This window comes from Solanum tuberosum, unplaced genomic scaffold, assembly GCF_000226075.1.
Source record: "Solanum tuberosum cultivar DM 1-3 516 R44 unplaced genomic scaffold, SolTub_3.0 scf00051, whole genome shotgun sequence".
In the NCBI taxonomy this organism is placed as follows: domain Eukaryota; kingdom Viridiplantae; phylum Streptophyta; class Magnoliopsida; order Solanales; family Solanaceae; genus Solanum; species Solanum tuberosum.
Genome location: NW_006238978.1, coordinates 489512 through 508969, shown reverse-complemented (window position 1 = coordinate 508969; position 19458 = coordinate 489512). Strand labels below are relative to the sequence as shown.

General features: G+C 34.0%; 4 protein-coding genes across 5 annotated transcripts in view; 3 read left to right on the top strand and 1 right to left on the bottom strand.

Moving 5' to 3' along the window:
• The window catches only part of LOC102605607 (probable receptor-like protein kinase At5g39030), a 2646-nt gene extending 2263 nt beyond the window's left edge, over positions 1-383 (top strand). The window contains exons 5-6 of the mRNA XM_015307226.1: positions 19-132; positions 234-383. Of these exons, the coding sequence (XP_015162712.1) occupies positions 19-132; positions 234-383 (264 nt within the window). The remainder of the gene's footprint in view (positions 1-18; positions 133-233) is intronic.
• A 5320-nt stretch (positions 384-5703) lies between these two features.
• LOC107060000 (uncharacterized) lies at positions 5704-7883 on the top strand. Its single transcript, XM_015307225.1, has 4 exons — positions 5704-6628; positions 6712-6756; positions 7106-7254; positions 7431-7883. The coding sequence occupies exons 1-4, from the start codon at positions 5860-5862 to the stop codon at positions 7881-7883; spliced, it is 1416 nt and encodes a 471-aa protein (XP_015162711.1). The 5' UTR covers positions 5704-5859.
• A 981-nt stretch (positions 7884-8864) lies between these two features.
• On the bottom strand, positions 8865-13868 carry LOC102584245 (uncharacterized). 2 transcript variants are annotated; one of them, XM_015307260.1, is made up of 10 exons: positions 13470-13868; positions 12279-12399; positions 12083-12168; positions 11585-11984; positions 11393-11493; positions 11246-11312; positions 10908-11135; positions 10282-10743; positions 10007-10079; positions 8865-9215 (listed from the first exon to the last, which is right to left on the bottom strand). In XM_015307260.1, exons 1-10 carry the CDS (start codon positions 13811-13813, stop codon positions 8977-8979), a joined length of 2121 nt encoding a protein of 706 aa, XP_015162746.1. In that variant the 5' UTR covers positions 13814-13868; the 3' UTR covers positions 8865-8976. The 2 variants fall into 2 exon arrangements, with proteins under 2 accessions (XP_015162746.1, XP_015162747.1); XM_015307261.1 differs by having other exon boundaries at positions 12279-12396.
• Positions 13869-15680: 1812 nt separating this feature from the next.
• LOC102605277 (probable receptor-like protein kinase At1g67000) lies at positions 15681-18663 on the top strand. Its single transcript, XM_006344241.2, has 4 exons — positions 15681-16510; positions 16583-16624; positions 16710-17775; positions 18383-18663. The coding sequence occupies exons 1-4, from the start codon at positions 15802-15804 to the stop codon at positions 18453-18455; spliced, it is 1890 nt and encodes a 629-aa protein (XP_006344303.1). The 5' UTR covers positions 15681-15801; the 3' UTR covers positions 18456-18663.
• Positions 18664-19458: the final 795 nt, after the last annotated feature.

Here is a 19458-nt window from a genome sequence, read left to right as displayed (position 1 = left end):
AGTTTATGGTGCATACAGACTGATCCCTCAAATCGACCATCGATGAGCAAGGTTGTGGAAATGTTAGAAGGGAAACTAGACTCTTTGCAAATGCCTCCCAAGCCTTACCTGTATTCTCCCACAGGAACTGAGGTAGCTTCATCAGTACTAGAGCTGGCCTAGTCTTAATTGTTCATGTCAGTGTAGTAGATAAAACATTAAGTCGACTACCAGGAAGTTTATGGTGCATACAGACTGATCCCTCAAATCGACCATCGATGAGCAAGGTTGTGGAAATGTTAGAAGGGAAACTAGACTCTTTGCAAATGCCTCCCAAGCCTTACCTATATTCTCCCACAAGAACTGAGGTAGATTTATCAGTACTAGAGCTGGCCCAGTCTTAATTGTTCATATCAGTGTAGTAGATCAAACATTAAGTCGATTACCAGGAGAAGTTTCGTTCAATCAATGTAGTTGTAATAATCTGTCTAGATCTTCAAAGAAACAGTTATATTTAACGAAGATTTAGATTTGTGTTGCAATTATCTTTATTCATCAGGGATGTAAAATTGTTACATGTTATATTGAAAGGATCTAATGACTTTACATAGTCAAAATTCAAAGTTTCCCATATGACTTTTAGTCTTCTTCTTTTGTTTGTTTCCTCAATTATTAGTTTTCCTCTTTTGTTTGCTTCCTCAATTATGAGTATTTTTCCATGATTTCTTCACCTCCGATATGTCTTTTTCGATCAACTTAGAGATGCATGACTTTTGGAGGATCCGACACACACCCTGTGGCGCTTTTGAAGAGTCCAAGTAACATAGCTCCCCAGACCCCACTTGTGAGATTACACTGGCATGTTGTTGTTATTCTTTTGTTTGTTTCCATGTTTCATATAATCTTTGGTTTTTGGCATCTGATCTCATTTGCGGTTTACTATGTTTAGGTGACCTCACCTTCTTGTTGTTGTTACGGTTCCTTGCATAATAGTAATAATTTTACTATTCACACATTGGCATAATGTATATATAGTACCTGATAGCCTTCAATCAAAATGATTTGTTCTGCATTCATTTTTTATGCAGCAGCAAAGACATGAAGAACGATGGTCTATATCGTCTATCTGTTAATATCCAGAAGCTGAAGCAGATGATGAAAACTAACTTCGACTAAGTCATTGAAAGTGAGTCTATTTTTCAGTTACAAAAGCATAAAGCAGAAGGTAACTCGAACTAGTTTGGAATTGAAACAAATTTGATTGATATATGTACACTTGATACAATTAGATGTTGTCATGCTTTTAGAAGATAAGTATAGTGAAACAAAATTCAATACTCATTCCACCCAATTTATGTCCAAGTCCTTGAGTTTCATGAGCCATTTCTTTGCATCTTGTGCAACAAAAGGTTTAGACAATGTCGTTTCACAACTTACATCATTAGCTAATAATTCACCTTTTTTCTCTTTGGCTAGGTTTGCTTGTCTGTTAGGATGCCTTACCTTAAGTGACAGAAGACGCGAAACTTCATGAAGGCCACCCCATTTTTCTAACGCACGAGCAATATCATATCGACCTGTAGGAGATGACTTGAAATAATCAGCCCTATTTGTGAGGTAAAGAACTAGAGCAACTCTAGGCCTGGGAAACATTTGTCTTGTGGCACACAGATGGAATCCACATATCTGACTGTCCCAATGTCAACCACCATTGTTGGACCGGGACCATCGAACTGCCTCAAGATGAGTTACACTTTCAAAACACGTAATTTTTGGGGAACTTTCGCATATAGCCACTCAAAAATAGCTTAATTACGCTCCATAGATATAGTTTCCTAATTACGATTTGTAGCTACATGTTATAGAGAGGAGAGCAGGGGCGGAGCTACATGGAACCGAGGGGGGTCACCCGAACCCCCTCGCGGAAAAATTACACTGTATATTTAAGGTCAAATTCTGGTTTTATGGGTATATTAATTAAATTGACCCCCCTCAACACTAAAGAGAAGGATAGCGGAATGGTCAAGGGGTTCAAGTTCCGCCTGGAAGGACTGAGTTCAAATCTCATCAGGCGCAATAGTGTTTTTCATCTTTTTTTTTATGTTTTAAAAGGGCTGAAAAGTTTTGGGCCCAGATTCCCAAACAAATGAAAAGACATCATTGGTTCAATATGAAGCTTTATCCTTTTTATTTTTCATTATTTTCTTTTTATGCTATTTTGTTTTTCAATTTTGTCTTTTGTTTAAATTTATTAGCCTACATTCTTTGTAATTTTTTCTTTTAGATTCTTCTTATTTATATTTTTCATTTTGTTTCTACATAGTTCTCTTTATGTGTACTAAGTTGAAGAAACGATAAATTTTTATTAAATTTTAAATTGAGTTAGAATTTTTTTTTATATAAAATAAAGTAAAATTAAATTTACCCGAACGAAGAAATATTAAAATTATGAATAGTTTTTAAAACAAAATCTATTTAATTTAATTTTCTTTCTTTAATTTCATTGAATTTTTAGAACAAATTTATTCTAAGGAGATGAAAATTAAACTAATCTTATTTGATTTATTGATCATTTATTTTTTTACAAATGACTAACCTAGTAAATTGAATTAATTGAACTAAAAAAAAAGATAGATGTCATTTATTTATTTTCTAAATATGTCAATTTTTACCCCTTTAAAAAATCTTGGTGATTTTTATAGTAACATATGATTGAAAGGGCACTAATTCAGAATTTTTTTAATAAAAAAATCAAAATAAAATAAAACATGACAAAACTTAAAAGAAAAAAGAAGCACAAGAATTTGAAAAGAAAAACTCGATGGAGCAGGGTAAAAAGTAAGAAGAACCTAAACGCGGCATAACAAGACAAGTTAAATTTACCGAGTTAAGATTAATATTTTTCTTTCCCATCTCACGTATTTATTACTTTATACTTTGAACCCCCTTAGCGAACATCCTGGATCCGCCACTGGAGGAGAGTGGCGAGCGAGGGAGGGCAGAGAGTGGAGAGAGGCAAATTGTATATGTATATCTGTCAAATAATTATATATATGTAATTGGTATACATATGTGTTTGCTATTGCAATACTAAACTTTTATGAGGACCTATTACCTCCCTAAACTATTTAATACCGTATTTTAAACATATATATTTGCCCACGTGAACATAAAAAATAATGCAAAATTATAAATAGTAATGTGTCCACGTTGGGAACATATATACATTTAAAATACGCTATTAAATAGTTCAGGGGGTAAAAAATACGGTACTAAATAGTCTAGGGAGGTAATAGGTCCTCATGAAAGTTTAGTATCGCAACAACAAATTCGACCAAAGTTGAGGTATTTTTTAGACCCCTATCCCAAAGAAATATAAATATCTTACATATTTTTAAATTAAATAAAGAAGAGGAAAAGAAAAAAATGGAGAAAAAAAACAACAACATAATTTTGAGTAATTAGTGTACCTAATTCTTGGGAAGGAATAAATAGTATTGAATCATTCATTGTCATATGCTTATTCTCTCGAGGAATATGATTTTCAGCAATTGAATAATAGTTCTTTGAGTACTGATACTCATGGTATTCAATCATTGCTTTTATATATATATTTGTTAATATCTGTTACTCGTATTTCTTATATTTATATTACTCTCCAAATCTCATTTTTGTCAAATTATATAAACAATACAATTGAATAGTACTTCTTTGAGTGCTCAAACACATTTGTATTGCTTATATAATCTCACAAAGTAAGGTTTGGAGAGTAATAGAAATTTAAGAAATAACATATATTGACAAATACATATATAATAAGCAATGATCAAATACCAGGAGTAATAAAAAAAAGTAATTATATTAAAGTGATTGTAAGCTCACTTAAAAGTGAATTACTAATTATTATTTGTTAATACATCATTGAGATAAACACAAGAATTTTATGAACAAAATAGTACTCCTACAAGGGATTATTCACAATCATAAAAACCCAAGAAAATAAAATAAAACAGAGTAGACATACGACATCCCAAAACGACCAAAATAAAGAAATGTGAACATGTTGTTGGGCACTGAAAGAAAATAACTTCTTATCACTGAACAAAACTTGTGATCATTTGAGACTTTTAATAGATCTAAACAAAAATAAAAAAAGTTTACCTGTCAATCATGTTACTACTCCAAACCTCCCAAAGGTGACAGTAGGTAGGGGTGTACAAAATCAAACCGAAAATCGAACCAAATCGCAAATCGAGTTAAACCGGAAAAAAAATCCGACTAGTGGTTCGGTTTGACTTGGTTTGGTATTGGAAAAAAAACCCGACTATATTTGGGTTGGTTTGGTTTTAACTAAAAAAAACCAACCCGAGACCAAACCAATCCGACATTATATATGTAATTTTAAAATTTTATTTTATACATAAAAATATTTACTTTTATATAATTTTAAAATATTTCTTATACTATTTCATAGTTTTTATCTTTTAATATATTATTTCAAGTTTAAAACTTAGAATTCGGAATGGTCCAATAAAGATTATAGTTCAAAGATGTTGATAATTATAATAAAAACTTAAATCAAAATCAAATTAATACTAATGCAAAAAAAAAAAATACAATTCAACACTAAGAATGACAATAATATTGAATATTTGTTCTTTAGTTTTTACATTGGTTTAGTACAATTAAAATAATATAGTTTAATTTTAATTTTCCTTAAATATTTAGTAATGTAACTACTACTTATTAAACTTATTTTAGCATGATTTGGTTCTTTTATGATCATTTTCATTATGACTTTGCAATATTTATTTTATATGATGATTTCATTATTATTTTTTATTGAATATTTTAGTGTCATCAGTACTCATCTCATATTTTGTGTTATTTTTTAAGAAACACCTTAGATAATTATATTTTGGCTGGACTAAAGAAATATTTGGAGCACAAGTTAATTATATGTTTGTATGCAAACTTCACCGAAAAAATCCAAAAGTCTGAAAAAATCCGAGGTTTATTAGTTTGGTTTGATTTATAAATTTAAAAATTCGACACAATGGTTTGGTTTAGTATTTGAAAAACCCGAACCAATCCGAGGTTGAAAAACCCGAAAAAAATCCGAATTTTATTAGTTTGGTTTGGTTTAAAAAATTTACACAAATGGTTTGGCTTGATATTTGAAAAACCTGAACCAACCCGATCATGTACACCCCTATGTGACAGCATTGGTTGAGCCAAGAGGTTCACTGCTTTCTTATTTTTGGGATGAAGACTGTTGAACTTTCTATTTTGAAAGAGTCAATAGTATGAATCTTTTCAGTTTTTTATTTAATAATTATTTAATGTATTTTTATAACTTTTTTATTTAGTTTAGGGGTAAAACGGTAATTCAACTTTTGACTTAGATTCTTCCCACTTATAATATGATAATATGTGATATGTGTGTGTATGTGTATAATTTGTATTTGTATATGTATAAAAGAGGACAAGTGACGTAATTAAACCTAAAATTAAGCTGTGAGCCGTAATTAATTCAAACTATAGCTATATTAGCTAATTAACTAGTATATGCTTGTCTTTCCGCGTAATTTTCCCTTTTTTTTTAGTCCATTTAAAAGACCGAGGCCTTTTAGCCCGGCCTAAGAAAGCCAACCTGCCCTTAAGACTTGACCGAAGCTGGCCCATGGGCCAAATGTAGTTTTGTTATTTCTACATGACTTCAAGTCTTTCCTCACAGCCCCTTAATATACGTTTTAACAACTTTTCCACATCCACTATGCTTTTAAAAACGCGTTTTTTACTTGTGAACAACTGAATTCATAATTTTTCCTCCTGTTGATATAGGAGGAGACTTTTGCTTGATCAGTGGGAGGATTTAATATGACTTACACTTCTTTAATATGCTTTTTTCTGATCAGTTACTTAGTTCAGGCAAAGGGCAGAAATGATTCAACTTGTCCAAAGTCCTTTTCATGTGGAAATCTTACTGACCTGAGCTTTCCTTTCTCTCTTTCCACACAATCTGACTGTGGAGTAATGTTCTTATCTGGTTGTGATGCTAAACCATATCCGAGAATCCAGCTGCTTCCTGGAGGAGATTCGTACTATGCTTTAGGAAATCCATTTAATTATACAGTTTTTCTCGGGGACCCCAAGCTTCATGCCAAGTTGAGGCAACACAAGTGCCAGGCTTTTAACAAAAATTTCTCCCTTCCAAACTCTTCTTCTATTTCTTTTGAAATCCTCCCAGTGAATATTCTCAACTTCATCAAATGCAACAGCACTAATAGTAGCACCCCAAACATTACCCAGAAGATGAAAGATCATTTTGCTGGTTATAGAATGTACAATGGCTGTAAAGGCTTTAGCATATACTACAAACTTCCTGGAGGTGATGGTGAAGACGTTCGAGCAGGCAATCTTCCTGCCAACTGTTCACTTATCAGATTGCCGGTTCTCTTGCTATCAGATGATGGTGGTTTGTTCAATATGTTAAGTGCTGCTTTTGCAGTAGAATGGAAACTGTCTGCAGACTGTTACAAATGTCACTATGGCGGAGGTCAATGCCAGACCGATATAACCAACAAATTTCATTGTTCATATCCAAATAATCCACATGATCATCAAAAAAATGATCTAAATGCTCAAGGTCTAGTGCATATTTAATAAATTTCTTTCTCATTTTCGTATCAAATATTGATAATATTTCATAGAATTTTTCCTCTTTTTTAGATGCAAAAATGACTAGAAGCAAGTTGGGACCGACTCTGGGAGCAGGTAGTTAAATATCCATTAACTGCAGGGTTCTTTCTTATTTCAGCATAATCATGCATATCATTTAAATTTTCTTCTTCATTGTGGTAAAAATTCAAAAAATTGAGGAGACACGTACTTCAGATTACAGAACGTATGGATAGTGGAGTTGAGTGGACATTCTTTCTACTTGTGATGTTTTCCTTTCTTTCTTTTTCCTGAAAACCTTGATAACTGACTGCATTTTTTGTAGATATCTACTATTTGCATAGTCCCTAAAGAAAACTATACTTCCCTGATAGTGCATAAGACATTCAGAATTAGTTATATTTATATTCTCTGATGGTGCATGACTTCATTTTGCTTTCCACAGGTGCAGTTTTGTTTACAGTTGGACTATTGGTTTTCTTGTGGGATTTTGTTTTGAGGGTCACAAAAGAGCTCTTATTTATGAATTCATGCCAAATGGATCTCTTGAAAAATTTATCTATGAGGAAAGATCTGACAGTGTTCGTCAATTGGGTTGGCCAATACTGTACAAAGTCGCACTAGGCATTGCTCGAGGATTGGAGTACTTGCATCGTGGTTGTACCACTCGGATTTTGCATTTTGATATAAAGCCTCATAATATCCTTTTTGATGAAAATTTTTGTCCTAAGATCTCTGATTTTGGTCTTGCCAAACTGTGCATGAAACAGGAGAGTATCGTGTCAATGTTAGGTGCACGAGGGACTATAGGTTATATTGCTCCAGAAATTGTTTGCAGAAACTTGGGAGGTGTCTCTCACAAGTCTGACGTCTATAGCTATGGAATGATGGTCCTAGAGATGGTTGGAGGAAGAAAAAATGTTGATGTTGGAGTTGATCGCACGAGTGAAATCTACTTTCCACATTGGCTCTATCAACGAATTGAACTGGATGAAGAGCTTCAACTAATCGGGATAATGAATGAAGAGGAGAAAGAATGTGCAAGAAAGATGGTGATGGTGAGTTTATGGTGCATACAGACTGATCCCTCAAATCGACCATCGATGAGCAAGGTTGTGGAAATGTTAGAAGGGAAACTAGACTCTTTGCAAATGCCTCCCAAGCCTTACCTGTATTCTCCCACAAGAACTGAGGTAGATTCATCAGTACTAGAGCTGGCCTAGTCTTAATTGTTCATATCAGTGTAGTAGATCAAACATTAAGTCGACTACCAGGAGAAGTTTCATTCAATCAATGTAGTTGTAATAATCTGTCTAGATCTTCAAAGAAACGGTTATATTTAACGAAGATTTAGATTTGTGTTGCAATTATCTTTATTCATCAGGGATGTAAAATTGTTGCATGTTATATTGAAAGGATCTAATGACTTTACATAGTCAAAATTCAAAGTTTCCCATATGACTTTTAGTCTTCTTCTTTTGTTTGCTTCCTCAATTATTAGTTTTCCTATTTTGTTTGCTTCCTCAATTATGAGTATTTTTCAATGATTTCTTCACCTCCGATATGTCTTTTTCGATCAACTTAGAGATGCTTTTCCAAGTAGAGTTGAGGGTCTATCGGAAACAACCTATGTAACTTCCAAGGTAGGGGTAAGCTAAGGTCTATGCACACCGTACCCTCCCCAACTATGTTGCTCGGACTCTCCAAAAATGAAGTCTCACCCGTGTTGGATACTCAAAAAATGCATGACTTTTGGAGGATCTGACACACACCCTGTGGCGCTTTTGAAGAGTCCGAATAACATAGCTCCCCAGACCCCACTTGTGAGATTACACTGGCATGTTGTTGTTATTCTTTTGTTTGTTTCCATGTTTCATGTAATCTTTGGTTTTTGGCATCTGATCTCATTTGTGGTTTACTATGTTTAGGTGACCTCACCTTGTTGTTGTTGTTACGGTTCCTTGCATAATAGTAATAATTTTACTATTCACACATTGGAATAATGTATATATAGTACCTGATAGCCTTCAATCAAAATGATTTGTTCTGCATTCATTTTTTATGCAGCAGCAATGACATGAAGAACGATGGTCTATATCGTCTATCTGTCAATATCCAGAAGCTGAAGCAGATGATGAAAACTAACTTCGACTAAGCATCCAAAGTGAGTCTATTTTTCAGTTATATAAGCACAAAGCAGAAGGTAACTCGAACTAGTTTGGAATTGAAACAAATTTGATTGATATATGTACACTTGATACAATTAGCTGTTGTCATGCTTCCAGAATAGAAGTATAGTGAAACAAAATTCAATACTCATTCCACCCAATTTATGTCCAAGTCCTTGAGTTTCATGAGCCATTTTTTTGCATCTTGTGCAACAAAAGGTTTAGACGATGTCGTTTCACAATTTACATCATTAGCTAACAATTCAACTTTCTTCTCTTTGGCAAGGCTTGCTTGTCTGTTAGGATGCCTTACCTTAAGTGATAGAAGACGCGAAACTTCATGAAGGCCACCCCATTTTTCTAACGCACGAGCAATATCATATCGACCTGTAGGAGATAACTTGAAATAATCAGCACTATTTGTGAGGAAAAGAACTAGAGCAACTCTAGGCCTGAGAAACATCGTGTCTTGTGGCACACAGATGGGATCCACATATCTGATTGTCCCAATGTCAACCACCATTGTTGATCTGGGACCATCGAACTTCCTCAAGCTGAGTTACACTTTCAAAACACGTACTCCCTACGTCCGTGACACTCTTTTCTTTTTAGTCAGTCCCAAAAAGAAAGACATATTTTTTTATTTAAATAACAATTTAGCTTCAAACTTCTCATTTACTCTTACAACAAAAGTTTATGTCTTATTTTAGGCCGTAAGTTTCAGAAGTTTTCTTTTTTTCACTTTAAACTCTTTGTCTGGTCAAACACCTTCATATAAAATAGGACGGAGGAAGTAGTACCATAACCAAAACTATGAAACCCTATGAGGTTTGGTACTCATCAAAATTACAGAGTGATGTAGTTTGCTGATCTTAATTATTTTGATTGAGCTTGGAAGTAGCACATTTTCTTATTCAGTTTTCCATTCATTTTGTAAGTGGCTACTAGAAAGGAAAGATGGTTGTTTTTTCTTGTATAGAAAAATCGTTCTGGTAATTGATAGTGGAGGTGTGTTTTGATAAAAAGATGGTGATAATTCAGGTAGGAAACTCGAAAAAAGAGATACTTCAGGAATGCTTTTAACCTTCACTCTTATTTCTTCCATTTTTGTAGACAGTGAGTGGGAAGGAGTGAATTATACCAAAAAAGGAACAAAATCGTGTGATCTAGTTCCATACCTGCACGTTCAAAGGACTTTCTACTAGGCATATACGATAGATCCATTCCCCAGTTCTTCTGGAAACGACTGATCTGAAAAATTGCAGATCATTTCCAAGCTTAATCAAAATAATCAAGAAAATATGAAATGCAACAAGAAGGTTGGTTACATCTTCTAAAACTCGATTTTTTCCTGCATTGGTCAGTATCTTAAGCTGGTTTCCTTTTTGCATGTATTCATAGCTTTTGCAAGAAATGAGAAGTTGATAATACGTACGAAGAACTGTTAACTAACCTCCTCTTGTAAATTTTCCAAGCTATCCCAATAACCTTTTGGTTTGCGGTGTTTGTAAGCAAGAGATAGATTCATCAATGAAGAAATTCTTCTAAAACCTCCCATACGTGTAATCGCCTTCTCAATATCCACTCTTCCATGTTTCCTGAGTTGCTTTCTCATAGGCATAAATCCTTCTTGTCCATGTTCGGAGATAAAAGCCAAGAGCTCAGCTTTAAGAACTTCAATATCCCTCTGCAACCCTGGAACTTTCGGCCTTTGTCTAGGTGAATGTAAACTACTACTATCTGAATTCTGCCCAGCTTGCCTATCATAATAAACAGATGAATCCTTCATTGATGAACTAACCGATGCCTCTCGAAATTCATCATGGTTAAATTTCTCAAGAGGTTTCTCAGTCTCTCGTTCCTCAATGTAATCTCGGATTGCACATAAGTTTGAGGGAAGGTCCTCATATATGACCTGAAAATGACAGAATAAAAGCAGAAGAAATCACATAAGGCATTCTAATTTGTAATATTTTCTGCAGATTTATTGTCTTCACTTACGCGAGTTAGGCTCAAGATCCACTAAACATAACTTTCGATGGTAAGTGGATGATGAAGAGAGTATACATGGATACAAACCTCTTCCATAATTGCTTCGGAAAGAAATGAATTCTTGTGCATTTTTGACTCCACACTATACTTCAATAGAGTATGATGACTGCCTAATTGCTCTAAGATCCATTTTCCTTCAAAAGAATCGAAATCTCCTTCCACCTGCTCAAAGCTAATTTCTTGTACTATGAGTTCAGATAAGTCTAGGACGACACGTGCATGGAGTACCATGTATAGAAGACCCTTGCATCCTTCCTGGAAATGGACAAGTAGAAGCATCACCTAATATTAGAGAAACATATCTCGTTGCAATACACAACGTATTCATTTCACAGTTGCCCCCAAAATTATTCATCGTCATTTACCTGAAGAATGCGAACTTTGTTGTTGTCTCGTGATAAGATCTTACTGATTGCTAAATTTGGAACTATCCTGCAACAATTTGGAATGAATTACCATTAGTATGATGACCAAGCCAGAAATTATATTAGAAGAAAGCCCTGAAAACTTACTCAGGAAGACTTTCATAAGCAGTCAAAACATTCCATACTTCGCGAACTGGAGCTTTTACTGTAATACTAGCAACAACGCAACGATGAACACCTCCATTTTCCTTCACCCCAAAATCAATTTATCAAAGGGACTACCAAAACAATACAGCTTCACAGGAAAAGGTAAGTCACAGTATACAGTCTATTAATTACCAGTAGACCATCAAATCTTCGGAGATGGACTTCATCCACCACACATGGCTTGTCAAGTTTGCAAGTTTTCCCAAATATTCCCCAATTGTTACTCACATCACTTGTAACTGGTGTCGATGGGCCAAAAGTGGCTTTGACAAACTTGTCCTTTAAGTGTTCACCGGAAGATTTATTTTCGTGGGAAATGACATGATCAATATCTGTCTTAGTGGAAATAAGGTAAGAACCAGGTTCCTCTTTGGTAACACTCTGATAACCTTGATAACTGTTTTCAGCTCTACAGGACAACGCTTGAAGATTTACCGGGAGGTCTGACCTGATAATCCTCTCCAAGAAAATGGCAGGAAAGTTGAACCTTGGTATGACACTAACTTCATAACTTAGTATAGCTGTTGAAGACCTGAAAAGAAAAGGCATTTGTAGGTCTCTACATTATTCTTGAAGACAACATAAAAGGAAAATTAGGAACAACAAAGTTTCCTTCGATAAAGATTGTACCTTGTTCCGACTCTCACAGACCATTTGCCTTCAAACTTCTTGAAGTCACCGTCAACCATAGAAAAATGGAGCTCGCGAACATTATTCTAAATTTGTAAAAGAGCAATATATTAGAATGTCAAGCATGGACTGTAGACATATATTAGAATGTCACAGATCAGACGAACTATCATACACACAGATTTCATATGCTTACCGATTTGATGAATTCTTGGAGATCCAATACAACACGAGCTTCTATGTGCCAATAGAGTGATCGTTGGATACCTCTTTGCTCCAACCAAATACGTCCAGGATGTGGACAAGGAATTCTCCTACTGTGATTAACAAGTAATTCATCCATCAGTATGTAATGCAAAGTATACTCCTAAATCATCATACACAAATATATGCAATACGAATATCACGATGATTTGACAGACAGAAAACTTTCAAGATTATATGGATGTTAGCAAAAACTCCAAAGACGCCCAATGCAGATATCCATCTCTACTTTTAGTACTGAATGTGTTTATTCCGAAATCGTATTAGAAGAACAAAGTTTCAAAGACAGACTCTCATTGCAGTAAGTTGTAGGCATGTCTCTGATTCCAGTGAATGGCTCACAACCCATAGAGGATTATGTTCAAAGTTCGAACTTCATGAAAAACAAAACGTGGTGTTTGAGCAAGCTTGCCTGTACTTGACTATTCCGCTAGGTACCTGTTAGCTCCTCACTAATATTGATACCAGGTAACTCTATCTATCAAGGCTATAGGAAGAAATCACGTAGCATTTTTTGTGCCTCTGTATTAATTTAAGCATAAGACTTCACGGTTCTCCATTCACTTCATTGATCACTAGGTCACACCCTTCGGTAACTAGGTCGAATGCAGAGTGTAGGATGCTGGTTCGGCAAAACCAGTAGTTTTGGTTCAAATCCTACATTTGTTTTAAGAAATACATTTAATATGTAAAAAGTCATAATGCATAAACATACACTCAAACTTGGCCTCAACTGACAAGTAAGCCGTACGCTCTTTACCTTTGAGAGTGCACATCTAGACACCTCAACCAATGACAGAGCCATGATTTTCACTAAATGGGTTCAAAATATGAATAAGTAAACACACGAAAAAACCTAAAGAAGTGCAACATCTACTATATATACACATTAAAAGAAAAAAATAACCATGTATAAATAGTGTAATTTTTTGACAAAAGGGATTCAGATGAAACCCTCGACCCTACCTAGCTTCACCCCTAAGCTCAACTTAGTCTCAACTAGCAACTAACCACTCCAACTCCCCCCTAAAATCCCAAACTCATAAGCTTCAAATCCTCACTCCGTTTTACAACACAAGTACTATAATTTATTAGAAAAATAAGCATACATTGCTGCTATTACCTGCTAACAAGATTTGGGACAAAATCAGCGAGCCTTTCATAATCAGTAAGAGCATTCCAAACAGAATCAACATCAGCATTCACCAAAATCTCAGCTTTAATCTTTCGTTCTCTCCACGAAACAACTTCCACTTCACATCCAACATTTTTCTCTACTCCCATTGCATCTCCTCCTAAAAAATCCCCTTTTCTATAATAATAAGTTTTAAAATTCTCATTCTTCGAATTGAATTTAACGTATTCCAAAGACGAGAAACTCGATTTCCATGAACAAATTGATGAAAATTTGTTGTTGATTTCATAGTTTTTTGGTCTGATTGTGAAATGGAAATGCAGAGAATACATAGAGTGAAGTGAAAGTGAAGAACTTTGGGTTAAAATTGAAAATTATTAACAGAAGTGGTTATTTCTGCTATATATATATTGATATTTGATTGCCAGTTAATTATTGACCACATATATGTTTGGATAAAGGGGACATAAAATGAGTGGTCACAAAGCTTATGAATTTATTTTTTTTCTTTTTTTTCTTTTGTTGTTATTTTTATCCCACATCGAGGGTGAGATGGTTAATCTTGGGAAAACTTGTTTTCGAGGGGTCGTATCGTAGATGGTTAAAATGTGAGTTATGGAGGTATTAGATTTTGCATAAGTAAAATTATGTTTGGTAGCTAAATAGAAGGTAAATTATTCATGTATAAAATTGATATGAGGTTTGATTTGCAAAAAACCCGCATAATTAATACATGTATAAGTTATGACTTACGAGGGAATACATATATTATTTTATACCTGATAGAAAGTGGAATAACTAATACATGGATAATAAATGTATAAATCAATACTTAGATTCACTCATAATTACTACCTACATTACTAATATCTGCATAATTCTAACTAGCTACCAAACGATCCCTAATTGTTAATAATTGAATTTTAAATTTAATGTGTATATTATTTACTAAAATTTTAAATATATAGTGATTTATCTTAACTTCTCATATGACATATTTAAGACCACGAGATTAAAAGATATTTTTATGCATTCAACATATCTTTAATTTAAAATTACAAGACTCAAAAAAATTCTTTTTTTTTCTTATATTTTGTGTTAAGTCAAAATCATACTAATAAATTGAAACCGGCAAAGTAATAACAATTTCTAGATGATTTCTTTTTTCTTTAGCTATTTTGACGGATTTGAGCTATCTATGAAAAGTCTTTGAAAAGCACCCCTTGTCATTTTTATAAGTTTCAATCAACAAAAAAAAAAACCACAAATCACAACTAGAACATGTGTAACAATATTATACTCCAAAGTCCAAATATCTAGCAAAAACAATTCAAACCTCAAAGCTAACATCAAAATCAATCTCAAATCACCAAAAATTAACATATTTTGCACTAAAATATCTAATAAGAAAATATATTACAAAAGTTGTAACAATTACAACAACAACAACATACTCCCAAATAGTGAAGTCTGCCTAAGTGTATGATTGTACGTAGACCTTAATCATGCCTTAGAGATAAGGTCAAATTGTCAGTTTCTACAATAAAGGAAAGACTCCGAACTATATATGGCATGCCTCTCTACCCCACAAAGGGATAGGGGTAAGATCTGCATATATCCTGCCTTCTCGAGGAACTCACTTCTAGAATTACAAAGGCGTTAAATGCTTTGATAGATGTATTTCCCCCTTATTGTTAGTCCTGATCTTACCATACACCAGCCACTTTAAATGGATTCCTCGATTGGTTTTATGAAACATGAGGTGGTTGTTGATTCCACTCTTGGAGTGACTAAACATCAACTCCGAATACAGGCCTAAATCGTTTGCACAGTTCCTTTTCCTCAAATCAATTAAGTTGATTCTTCCGCGCAAAAGTTGGTCAATGCCAGCTCATGTGAAAGTTGCAAATACCAACCAAGACCCTCAATTCACAAAGGCGTTAAATGAAGCTCGAGTAGATTACCTATACAACAAGTTGTAGTAATAAACTTCCAAGTCAACTAACAACATTGAAGTTTAACATATGCCAAATAGGAAATTCTAGTGAACAATGCAAGTCCATAAAAGTTACCTATATTTCAAGGCTGAGACTATTCAATGAAAGAAATGAAAATGACTCCTTTGACAACATGAGGAGAAAAGTCCTTAGTTGGTTTAGTCACCACAGAAGATCGAGTAAGGAATTCTGTTGACTCATTCAAACTCCAAAGTTATATATGCAAATAATACTAAGCACATATCATATGATATGTTGCTTCTCATGTTGTTGTTGTTGTTTTTCTTCTTTTAAACATAAGGGTTCCTTACTCGTTAATCGTCATGGATTTAGTTTCTTGGTTTTTCGTCTTCATTTTGTTGCATCAGAGGTGTTTTGATTCTGTTCAAGGACAGAACACACCTTATTCAAACTGTCCTCAAGAATTCCAATGTGGAAGTTCAGAACTTCTGAGTTTTCCTTTCTATAAACCTGATCAACCTGACTGCGGATTATGTAAAGTTGATTGTGATACTGCTCCACATCCGATGATCGAATTGGAAGGAGTAAAGTATCAAGTACTTGAAAAACAGAATGCTTTTGTCAAAATTACGGATCCTGTTCTTGAAAATCTCTTAAAGGAAAAGAGTTGTCGATCTTTCGATAGAAATCTATCTCTCCCAATATCTCCTATAATCACCTATAGTGTCTACCCTTTTCTCACCTTGTTTAAATGCAATACTAGTAATGATATCTCGTACGAGGGCTTTCAGAGTTACAATGGTTGCGAAAGTTTCACATTATACTATAACCATTCGTCCGTTTCTTCTGTTGGATCTACTCTTCCTACTAAATGTTCAATGATTCATTTGCCTATGGTGTCAGGTTATGAATCAAAATCGAACAATAGTAACTTGTTCGATATGTTGGCTGCTGATGTTACTCTAGGATGGACAGTGTCTAATACATGTAATCATTGTTATTCGAGTGGAGGACGATGTCAAGTTGATAGTAACAACAAATTTCTTTGTTCTGTTACTGATCAAGGCAAAGGTATTCAAGAAGTAAAATATGCTTGATTCCTTCATCTTAGTACTCTTTATTTATTCGTTTTTCGTATTGCAGGAAAGCATCTTCGTAGAATATGGATCATTGTTTTAGCCACAGGTAACTCTTTTGTAAAACTGTACTAGTTGCATTGTCTCGAATAGAGACTCTTCACCGGTGTATGACTTCATTTTCCTCTGTATAGTTGCAGTTTTCGGTTGCATTGGAATTTTGATTTTGCTGTTCTGCTTTAGAAAAAAGATTTTCTGGCATAAGTACCTCAGGTTTTGGGAATCAGAAGCTGAGGATCATCGAAATATTGAAGCATTTCTCAAGAACAACGGGCCATATGCTCCGATGAGATATAGTTATTCAGACATCAAAAGGATGACTAGTAGCTTCAAAAACAAACTAGGCCAAGGAGGATATGGTTATGTATACAAAGGAAGTTTACATAATGGAAATCCTGTTGCTGTGAAGGTTTTGAATGGACTAAAAGGCAGTGGTGAAGAATTCATTAATGAGGTATCGAGTATTAGCAGGACATCACATGTTAACATCGTGAGCCTCGTGGGATTCTGTTTTGAGGGTCGAAAAAGAGCTCTAGTTTACGAATTCATGCCAAATGGATCACTAGAAAAGTTTATCTATGAGGAAAGATCAGACACAGACAGTGTTCGTCAACTAGATTGGCAAGTACTGTATAAAATTGCATTAGGCATTGCTCGTGGATTGGAGTATTTGCATCGAGGTTGTAACACTCGAATTCTACATTTTGATATCAAGCCTCATAACATACTACTTGATGAAGATTTCTGTCCTAAGATATCTGACTTTGGACTTGCTAAACTCTGCGTAAAAAAGGAAAGTATAGTGTCAATGTTAGGTGCACGAGGGACTATCGGTTACATTGCTCCTGAAATTGTTTGTAGAAACTTGGGAGGTGTCTCACACAAGTCTGATGTTTATAGCTATGGAATGATGGTGTTAGAGATGGTTGGAGGAAGGAAAAATGTTGTTGATCGAACGAGTGAAGTCTACTTTCCAGATTGGCTTTATCAACGAATTGAACTAGATGAAGAACTTCAACTAATCGGGATAATGAATGAAGAGGAGAAAGAATGTGCACGAAAAATGGTGATAGTGAGTCTATGGTGCATTCAAACTGGTCCTTCAAATAGACCATCTATGACTAAAGTTGTCGAAATGTTGGAAGGGAACTTAAACTCTTTGCAAATTCCTCCAACACCTTACCTATATTCTTCCTCAAGGTCAGAAGTAAAATTGATCTCATCAGTAGAAGAATCGAGTTTCCGATCAACTCTCTCTACCTCCACGAGGTAGGGTAAAGTGATTTGCGTATGTACATTCTTCCCTTGCCAGACCTTATTTGTGGAATTACACCGAGTATAATGTTGTTAGTTGTACAAAATTTCTTCGTAGTGTTTTGGATGGTTGCTTCTTTAGTCTTTGCTTTGTTAGAAATATGTAAATCAACTAACAACCTTTAGGGTCAAAAAAAATGTGTAAGATTGACTATTTTTATTTATTTATGGTAAGTAAGATTGACTGGAAAATACTGATTACAAAAAGCAAGACTAAATAAAATATGGCTTAGTTTTTTGTTTTTTTTTTTTGAGGTGGGAAATTTTTTGTTTGAGCATATGGGATAATTTTATATGACTTGGTCTTATTCTTTTGTTTGCTTTCCTTAATCATGATTTATTCAAATGCAACACTAGTATTACTAACCACAATAGAAGGAAAAAGGATCAATTATTTGAAAAATAAATTTACTCACATTCAGTACAACAATAAATTCAGTATAATCTCGTAAGTAAAGTTTGAAAATGATAGGATATACGTAAGTAAGTAAAGGTCAGAAGTAAAATTGATCTCATCAGTAGAAGAATCGAGTTCCCGATCAACTCTCTCTACCTCCACGAGGTAGGGTAAAGTGATTTGCGTACGTACATTCTTTCCTTTCCAGACCTCATTTGTGGAATTACACTGAGTATAATGTTGTTAGTTGTACAAAATTTATTCATAGTGTTTTGGATGGTTGCTTCTTTAGTCTTTGCTTTGTTAGAAATATGTAAATCAACTAACAACCTTGAGAGTCAAAAAATGTGTAAGATTGACTATTTTTATTTATTTATGGTAAGTAAGATTGACTGGAAAATACTGATTACAAAAAGCAAGACTAAATAAAATATGGCTTAGTTTTTTGTTTTTTTTTTTTTGAGGTGGGAAATTTTTTGTTTGAGCATATGGGATAATTTTATATGACTTGGTCTTATTCTTTTGTTTGCTTCCTTAATCATGATTTATTCAAATGCAACACTAGTATTACTAACCACAATAGAAGGAAAAAAAGGATCAATTATTTGAAAAAATAAATTTACTCACATTCAGTACAACAATAAATTCAGTATAATCTCGTAAGTAAAATTTGAAAATGATAGGATATACGTAAGTAAGTAAAGGTCAGAAGTAAAATTGATCTCATCAGTAGAAGAATCGAGTTCCCGATCAACTCTCTCTACCTCCACGAGGTAGGGTAAAGTGATTTGCGTACGTACATTCTTCCTTTTCCAGACCTCATTTGTTGAATTACACTGAGTATAATGTAGTTAGTTGTACAAAATTTCTTCATAGTGTTTTGGATGGTTGCTTCTTTAGTCTTTGCTTTGTTAGAAATATGTAAATCAACTAACAACCTTGAGAGTCAAAAAATGTGTAAGATTGACTATTTTTATTTATTTATGGTAAGTAAGATTGACTGGAAAATACTGATTACAAAAAGCAAGACTAAATAAAATATGGCTTTGTTTTTTTGTTTTTTTTTTGAGGTGGGAAATTTTTTGTTTGAGCATATGGGATAATTTTATATGACTTGGTCTTATTCTTTTGTTTGCTTCCTTAATCATGATTTATTCAAATGCAATACTAGT